At 58.7% G+C, this 8,568-nt stretch overlaps 1 protein-coding gene across 4 annotated transcripts in view; it reads left to right on the forward strand.

Annotated features, from left to right (window-relative positions):
• SRGAP3 (SLIT-ROBO Rho GTPase activating protein 3) overlaps positions 1-8,129 on the forward strand; it is a 118,352-nt gene extending 110,223 nt beyond the window's left edge. For 2 of the 4 annotated variants that reach the window (XM_075432311.1, XM_075432313.1), the window contains exons 19-22: positions 1,792-1,972; positions 2,541-2,690; positions 3,039-3,366; positions 5,070-8,129. In XM_075432311.1, coding sequence (XP_075288426.1) covers positions 1,792-1,972; positions 2,541-2,690; positions 3,039-3,366; positions 5,070-5,486 — 1,076 coding nt within the window. In that variant the 3' untranslated portion in view covers positions 5,487-8,129. Of the gene's footprint in view, positions 1-1,791; positions 1,973-2,540; positions 2,695-3,038; positions 3,367-5,069 lie in introns of those variants that run through there. The other 2 variants (XM_075432314.1, XM_075432315.1) reach the window with 2 other exon arrangements.
• The last annotated feature ends 439 nt before the right edge of the window (positions 8,130-8,568 follow it).

The raw sequence follows: 8,568 nt of genomic DNA on the forward strand, positions 1-8,568 counted from the left end.
ACGCCGGTGCCGCCCGAGGCGGTGGGTGCCCGGAGGGGCTGCCCGGCGCCGCGGGGAGGGGGGCCGGGGCGCAGCGGGGCCAGACACCTCGGGAACCGCTTTCAGCTACACGCAGCAGCCAACAGGGCTGGGAGATGGAGGAGAGAAAGCTGCCTTTTAGCCAATTTTGTGCTTGGCTGGACACATTAATAGCTCTGATTGGAGTTTCTGGGTGATTAACTGCGGTGCAGGCGTGGAGAAGAGGAGCAGCTTTATGCTGTGAATTTACATATTCCTTGTGCCCCAGTCCCTCGCCCCATGCACCCTCCCTGCTGGGAAACTCAGTATTTTATCAGGGCTGTGAAAGCCGTCCTGGTCGCCGTCCTGGCTGCGTTTCCTCCCGTGCATTCCCCCTGGTCCTGCTGTAGTGCCCCGACACCCTGCTGCCCGTCTTGGTGCGGATCTGTGTTCTAGGCTGGGGAAAATCCATCTGCTGAAGCGACCTGTCCTGTCCCAGGTGGGGCGGGGAGGGCGGCAGGGGTCTGAGCCAGCATCTCCCACGTCCTCCTCCAGAGTCTCCTGCTTTCGGTGGGCTTTGTCGCTGAGCAGAGCGACGGGTCGCATCCTGCAGAGTCTCCTGCTTTCGGTGGGCTTTGTTGCTCAGCAGAGCGACGGGTCGCATCCTGATCACCGCTGGTGCCGAGCTGGGGCTCAGTGACGAGGCAGAGGGACCAGAGCAAGTTTCCGTGTAATGGGAGCGTGACAGATGTGGAGGGGCTGGGCGGATTTGCCCTGTTCAGCTTTGTCTGCCGGTCTCCCAGTGGGGTTTAGAATGGTTGGGTGTCTCAAATAATGGCGGGACACTAACTGCGTGCTGGCTGGCTCTGACAGTGGCTAGAGGTCATGGAGTGGTGGCCGGCTGCTTTTCCACCCTTGTCTCGGGGCGAGGCAGAGTGCAGTTTGCTCCTGCCGGTGCAGAAAGAAACGCTGTCGCTGCTCTGCAGCCGCTGCAGCAGTTTCTCTGGGCTTCGGTGCTCGCAGCTGGAGCAGGCTGGCGGAAGAGCTGGGCTGCTCAGTGCCGGCCGGGCTCCTCTTGGACTGCGCCAGCAGCTCCTGCTGTGCTGCCCTTGGCCATGGTGTGCCCACGACCTCCCAGAGCGAAGGCCTGCCTCAGTCCTCTGGAGTGTCAGGCCCCGAGCTCCCAGTTTGTGAATCGCTGGTATTTGGTACAGCTTGAATTAGGACGAAAGTGGAGAAGCAGCGAGGTCGAGTGCTGGTAGGTCTGCAGGCGTGGGGTGAGATGCAGAGCAGCTGCCTGGCCAGAGCCGGTGTCACCGTTTCTATGAGGGTCCCCAAAGGGGGATTTCTTTACTCATCAATAATTCAGGCCAAACTGTCTCCAGGATAAGGAAGGGAAGAGAAGGTAAGCGGGGCTTTGATTATGGTGTCTGACACAGCTTGACAAGATCCCAGTCTGGAGGATAATGGAGTGCTGTAACCGAAGAAATCACTTTATAGGTAGAAAATGGGAGGGCGAGTGACAATGCCATATGCACACAGGGGAATTTTAACTACTCCCCATCTGGTTTCTAGCTTTTTGTGATTGCTGGTAGTTTGTGAGTCTGTGAGAAATTCCAGGAAGGCTGGAAGAACAAAGAGAATCAGTCGGTTTGTACTCGGTGTCAGATGCTCTCGGGGAGCCAGGGCAGCAGCGTTAGTGCTGTTCTGGTGAGATGCCTCTTGCTGGGATTTACGGTGCCCTTGCGATTGTTGCACTGAGCTTTTCCTCTGTCTGTGCTTCTCTCCTCGCAGAAGTGGAGCAGATCGAAGCCATAGCGAAGTTTGACTACATTGGACGGTCTCCACGAGAGCTCTCCTTCAAGAAAGGGGCCTCGCTCCTCCTGTACCATCGGGCATCAGAAGACTGGTGGGAAGGGAGACACAACGGTGTGGATGGCCTCATACCCCACCAGTACATTGTGGTGCAGGACATGTGAGTAAAGCAGCTTGTGTTGATCCAGGGTGTGAAAATGGCGTCAGTACATGAGGTCCGTCTTTAGCCACCTAGAAAGGTGGCCAGATTTTCCCTGGTGTAATGACTTTGGTGGGAAATCTGTGTGATCCATTTTGCTGAGATTGTTTCCTGTTCAAGCTGGTAAAGTCAAGCACAAAACACTGTACTTCGGGTGCCTGGACCCCATCTGTCATTGACTCCTCGAAGTGGCACGAGCCCGGCTTGATACTGGCCGTGCCCCCTGTGCTCGTTGGCCTGGCGCTGTGCAGTGCCCGCCCGGCCCGGAGGCAGATCCCAGCGTCCGTCGCAGACGCCGCTTCTCTTACGAGTGCTCTACTCAGATGCGTTAAATAGGAACTACAGCGCAGGGGGTTACGAGACGTGACGTTTGCTTTATCCAAGCTCTGGGTCCTGTCTGAAGTGGTGGCCTTGGCCCAGCCCTTTTGTTAGCGAAGTCCGGAGCTGCCGGGGGGGTGGTGTTGTAGCTGGGCCCCACCCTCTCTCCTGGGGCAGAGCCCTGTCACTGATGGGGGTCTCGTTGTCCTAGGGATGATGCGTTCTCCGACAGCCTGAGTCAGAAGGCAGACAGCGAGGCGAGCAGCGGGCCGCTGCTGGACGATAAAGCCTCCTCCAAGAACGACATCCAGTCTCCGACAGATCACATCCTGGACTACGGCTTTGGGGGAGTAATGGGCCGGTAGGAAACTCTCCTTTTCCTGTGAACACAGAGGTGCTCGCGGTCACGTGCGGGGAGAGTCAGTGCGCGCTGTGGGGAAGGCTCCAGGAAGCACTGCAGAATGTGTGAGCACGGAGGGGGGTTTCATGTGCATTGCTGATGTAGTCCCTAACAAGTAAAGAAGGCACAGCGCTGTCCCTTTCTTGGCACTGGCTAAAATGTCTGTCTTCCCTCTTGCCTTAGTCTTCTGGAGCTGAGAGGCTGGAGTTTGGTTTGGTCCGAACTCGCTGAGCAGTTGTCTTGCAGCATGCAACCAGACGCTTTCGATCTGACGGACGGTGACCTAGTCTTGTGATGGATTCTTTGCAGAGTGAGATTGAGGTCTGACGGCGCAGCTATCCCTCGCCGTCGAAGCGGGGGGGACACCCACAGCCCGCCCCGAGGGATGGGTCCTGGCATAGACACTCCTCCTCGAGCAGCGGCCTGCCCTAGCAGCCCCCACAAAATACCCCTTAACAGGGGCAGGATTGAGAGTCCTGAAAAGCGCAGAATGGCGACATTCGGCAGTGCAGGCAGCATCAATTTCCCAGACAGGAAGGCCTTGTCTGATGGCCACCCGCTGAGATCGACCTGTGGATCGACTAGACACAGTAGTCTCGGAGATCAGAAATCTCTAGAAGCAGAAGCGCTTGCTGAGGTAAGAGGGTTGTGAAGCGGCTCTCGGTGCCCAGGGAGCGAGAGGCTGTGCGAGGAAGGTCGCTGGGGCAGCGCCGCAGAGCCCCTTCCGTCCCAGTGCGCTGCTGTGGCTGCGCCGGGGCAAAGATAAAACCGAGCAGCCTTCAGCTGTGCCTGTTTTTCCAGCTATATCAGCTGGTCTAACAAACGGCACTGCCTCCTTCCACCGACCTGGTTTCTCTGAAACAACAGGCAGAAACGTTCGATCCACCACCGAAATGCGCTGGCAGCTCTTAGCTCCCGCAGGGAGGGACGCGCGTTCTCTTCATCTGGTGCTCCCTAAGGAGCTTAGAGGGAGAAACCTGGATTTGCCAGATCGGAATTTGATGCTCAGGGTTTGGAGAAAAGTGCTTCAGGCTTGTTAGCGGCTGTTTGCAGCTGGGACAAAATGTTAGTCTGATCCCAGTGTGACGCCTCCAGCCGTGTGACATCACTGGCATCACCCCAGGCCATCGGTTCCACCGTGCTCGTTAGATGCGTGTTGCCTCCAGCGGAGCCTGCAGGTCTCCGCTCCCTGCCGCTGGCAGGAGGCCCCCAGCCAGCTATGGGTCAGGTTAGACCAACCCTGGTGTTAGCACCTCAGAGAACGGTCCCTCTGGGGACCATGCAGTCCAGGCACAGTCCCTGCATGTCCGTCTGAACGGCCGTGGGCTGGGCTGCTGCGGGGCCCAGGGCTTGGGCGCGGTGGGCAGGCGGCTCAGCGGCCCTGCTTGCAGCCGTTTCCCGGGGGGTTGCTTCAGGCAGCAGCTGTGGGGCGGCCGGCGGTGCCCAGACCCCTGCCCACCGCCTGGCATCAGCTCCTGTGCAGGCTGTTACATGTTATGTGTCGAATCAGCTGCGTTCAGTGGGATAATTAACGATGATTGCAGAAACGAGGAACTCTTACTGTCCTGTTTGCTTTTCCCCCAGCCGCTCTCCCTGTTCTCTTGCTCTGCAGCACGCTGCCCAGCTTCTCTGTCCGTCAGGAGCTTGCGTTTGGTGTGGTCAGTTCACAGAGTGACGGCTGCAGCGCAGCGCGTGCCCTGGGCGACGGCTCGAGCCGGGGCCCCGCGGCCGCCTCGGGACGGGAGAACGGCACGCGCGACGTCCCCGGGGCCGGCCGGCGGGCAGCAGCGTGGCAGCCCGCAGCGGTGCCCGGGGCCGCCTTCCCCAGCACGGTGCTGTGGGGTCGGCAACGCTGGGGACAGAGCGCGATACACACGATTTCCTTGGCCTTGGGGTTTTGGGTTGTTTTTTTTAAACCTTGGAAAAGATTCTCACTCAGCTGCTGTAAATAAATACTTACCTCTAAGTCAGTGGGGCTGCTGGACTTGGCAGTCCTGAGGCTTGGCAGTCCTGAGGCTTGGCTCTGGGAGAATATTTTCACTCATTATCTGAACAGCTTAATAGATAATAAACAATAATAAACAAATAGCTTAATATTTTCACTCATTATCTGAACAGCTCCCGTTGGCCGTGGAGATGCGGGGTGCCTTTGTGCGGCCAGAGCTTGGGCTTTACGCCTGCTCCGAAAGCTCCTGGTTTGCCTCGAGGCCCCAGCTTAGGTCAGAGACCCCCAACACCCATACGCGTGCCAGGGCGGGGGCCGCTCCTCGGGTGGGCGGCAGGAGAGCGGGGCGATGCTGCGGCACGGTGCTGACATCCCTTTGTCGCTGGCGTTGGCAGGACATCGAGAAGACCATGAGCACGGCGCTGAACGAGCTGCGGGAGCTGGAGAGGCAGAACACGGCCAAGCAGGCCCCCGACGTGGTCCTGGACACACTGGAGCCCATGAAAAACCCCCCAATGGGCGCCGCCAACTCGGAGCCCGCCAGCCCCCTGCACACCATCCTGATCCGGGACCCCGACGCTGCCATGCGGCGCAGCAGCAGCTCCACCACGGAGATGATGACCACCTTCAAGCCGGCCCTGTCGGCGCGGCTGGCCGGGGCTCAGCTGCGGCCCCCGCCGATGCGCCCGGTGCGGCCGGTGGTGCAGCACCGCTCCAGCAGCAGCAGCAGCTCGGGGGTGGGCAGCCCCGCCGTCACCCCCACCGAGAAGCTCTTCCCCGGCAGCTCGGCGGATAAATCGGGCACCATGTAGGCTGCGGCGCGGGGAGAGCCGGCGCCGGGACGCTGCGAGCGGGGCCGGCAGCTCGGCGAAGCCTCGCTCGGCCAGAGGGGAAGCCAAAACCGCGCTGAAGAGGAGCCTCTCCCGAAGGGAACGAGCGCGTCGCCTCGGCCCGACGGCTGGTTGCACGTCGGTGCGTGTGCGTGTGCACACGCCTGCACACGCGTCCCCCTCCGCGCAGAAGCACTTCCCAAGCCGGCCGTGCTGCGGCAGGAGGCGGCGGCGGGGCTGCGTGGTGGCACTGCAGGAGGCACGCTCTATGTAGAAGTATATATTAAACAAAAAAAGTGTACAGAATTCGGTGACTTTTTGAAACAAGTAGATTTACCTCAGAAACTGGCTCTGAAATGTCCTCTCTAGAGATGCGGGGTTGCTGTGGGGGTTTTTCCAGGCTCTCTGTGTGCGTGTGTGTGCGTGGAGGTGCGCAGCAGCTGTGCGTCGAGCAATACGAAGCCAATCCCAGAATTTATTTTCTGCACCTCTTGGCATTTAAAAAACAAGACGAAGGGGTGGGGGGTGGGGAGGGAAGATGCAGTGGGGTTTGTTCAGTGCTGGACGTTCACGGACACCGGTGTGTGCCGGGCTGGGTGTCCTTCCCAGTGGCGTCCGGCCGCCTTCGCCTGCGCTGTGATGCCCGGCCGGCAGTGGCTGGGACGGAGCGCGAGGCTTGCGCGGTCGGCTTCGCGGGGAGGACGACGACGTCGCTGCCGCACCGCCACTCAGCCCTGCCGGAGGATTTCAGAGTGAACAAGGACTGGTGACAAACCTGTGGTAAAGCATAACTAGAGTAACGTACGCGGTTCTGAGATGCTTCATTTCCCTTTCCCCACGGGCTTTGTTTTTGTTATTTTTAAAAAAAAAAAGCCCTGGTGGTATCTGGACAGCTGGGACTGCAGAGGCGAGGAGGCTTCAGCAGCGCAGCGTTCCTGAGTTGAAGTTGCACAGCAGTACAGGAGGGTCTCGATTCAGACTGCGTCGTCCTGCATGAAGAGCACGAGCCACGTGTGACCGTGTCGATGCGGAACCGGTCTGGTGGGGCGATCTGCTGCGCTTTCTGTCCTGCACTAGAGAATACAGCAGCTGGAGTTTATGCAGCAGCATCTCCGTTTTGTGTTTCCTCTGAACATTTAACCCAGAGAGAAAACCCGCAGAAAGAGCTGGGGATTGCATGGTACTTTGAGAACCGAGTCTCTTCTGTAAGCCCGGGATTCCAGACACTCTGTGCTTCTCGTGTCGTTTTTCCTTCCTGTACAGCTTTCCGGGCGGTGACCCGTGGTTTCGTTTGGTCCCTTCCACATGACCACGTCCAAGCCCAGCGTGAAACGGGCCGGCGCGAGGCTCTTGGCTGCGCAGAAAAGCTGCGCTCACGGCTCCTGCCCCTCAGCCTGCCTGCCCTCGCCAGCCCTCCGCCTCATCCAGCGGACCCTGCCCCTGCCCAGGGCTTCGTCCCCCTTCACCGCCCTCCGCTCGCCGGCACCGCTGCCGACCCCGGCTCGCACGTGGCTGGAGCAGCGGCCGAGCCCCCTGGTCCTGCCGCAGCTCCCGGCCCGGTACCGGCCCGGTGTCACACGCCCTGGTGCCACCGGCCCGGCGTCTGTCCCCGTGCCCGGCGCCCCAGCACGTGCCCCTTCCGCGCCCCGCTCCCGCCCGGCGCCGGCCCCCGCCCCGCGCTGTACGTCGCGCTGCGCCCGCTCGGCTGCTGCCCCGCCGGCCGCGCAAGCCGCAGCCTGAGGTTGGGCGGCAGCCGCTGCCACTCACCAAATCTTTGCACTTAGTAGGTAGCTCAATGTAAAAATAAAACCCAGTAATAATAAAAAAAAACAATGAAAAAACAGAGCCTCGAAGCTAACCTTTCAGTGTAAGTGGGGGAGAAGTTCTGTCTGTAGTGATGCTGTCGTCGTTCCTCCGTGTAATGCTGTGAGGGGAAGTGGTGTGTGTGTGTACTTGTCCGTTAGCGCTGCTGGCATTTGTAATTGCCACGATTAGTTGATGCTGATGTTTATTTTTCTTCACCCTTTCCCCCCTTTCCTAGCGTAGGCTCACCCTGAGGTCCGGGCCCGGCGCCGCGGGCAGCAGATGCGCAAACCGCCTGGCCGGCTGCCGAGGGGCGAACCCGCAGCCGTGCTCCGAGGGGAGGGAGGAAACCCGCCTGGCACGGGGAGCCGCTGCCAGTAAGATTTGGGGTTGGGTTTTTTTTTCCATTTAGTTCCTGGAGAACATTCACTTTGCCAGTGTTCTGGTTTTTTTATATACTTTCAAAGATGACTTGATAGCAAAACCATGTTTATTAGTGGGTTTTTTTTTTCCTCCCTTCTTAATTTGAAGATACGGTACAAGTTCCAGTGTCTTTCTATTAAATTATTGCCTTTTGTTTTCCTTTTGTTTTGTTGTGACTTTTTAATACAATTGTTTTCTTATCTTTAAGTGCCTTTTTGAGCACCAGAACAAATGCATGGAGTTAATGTCCTAGGAGCTGCACACATCACGATTTCTTTGTACGGTTGCGTCGTGCTGGGGTGATTGCTTTTAAAGTCCTTTTGGTTTTTATTTTTTTTTAAAAGGCAAGGAAACTAAGATGTTTTGTTGAAGAATAAACTACCCCTTTTTAGTGCGGTATTCAAACTGTAGTTTCAACTACTGTAAATTTAAGGGAAGAAATGTATTTTTCTCTAAGCTAACTTGGCACAAAATGGAAAGTCGTACATTGTAGGCGTATCGTAACTGGAACCTGCTCGTGTTTCGTGAGTAACTTCACCCCGATCCTCGATACCGCTCTAACGGCCTAGAGGCTGTCGGCTTCGGGGCCTTCACAGAGCTTCTGCTGCGAAAGCTTGTGCTCGAGCAGCTGGGGCCGCGCGGGGCGAGGGTCCGGGGGGACGGCACAGCCCCTCCGCGGGACGCGGCAGCGAGAGGAGGGCGTCTGCACGGAGCCGTTGATTCTCTGCTGTGCAGAGCTCATCCCGGCCGGCGCCTCGGCTCCGACAGACCCCGCCGGGACCCCCATCCCACCCGTGGGGCCATGGCCACTGCCGGGACGGCTGCCCGCTGCTTGCCC

The sequence above is a fragment of the Opisthocomus hoazin genome, chromosome 11 (assembly GCF_030867145.1).
Source record: "Opisthocomus hoazin isolate bOpiHoa1 chromosome 11, bOpiHoa1.hap1, whole genome shotgun sequence".
Classification (NCBI taxonomy): domain Eukaryota; kingdom Metazoa; phylum Chordata; class Aves; order Opisthocomiformes; family Opisthocomidae; genus Opisthocomus; species Opisthocomus hoazin.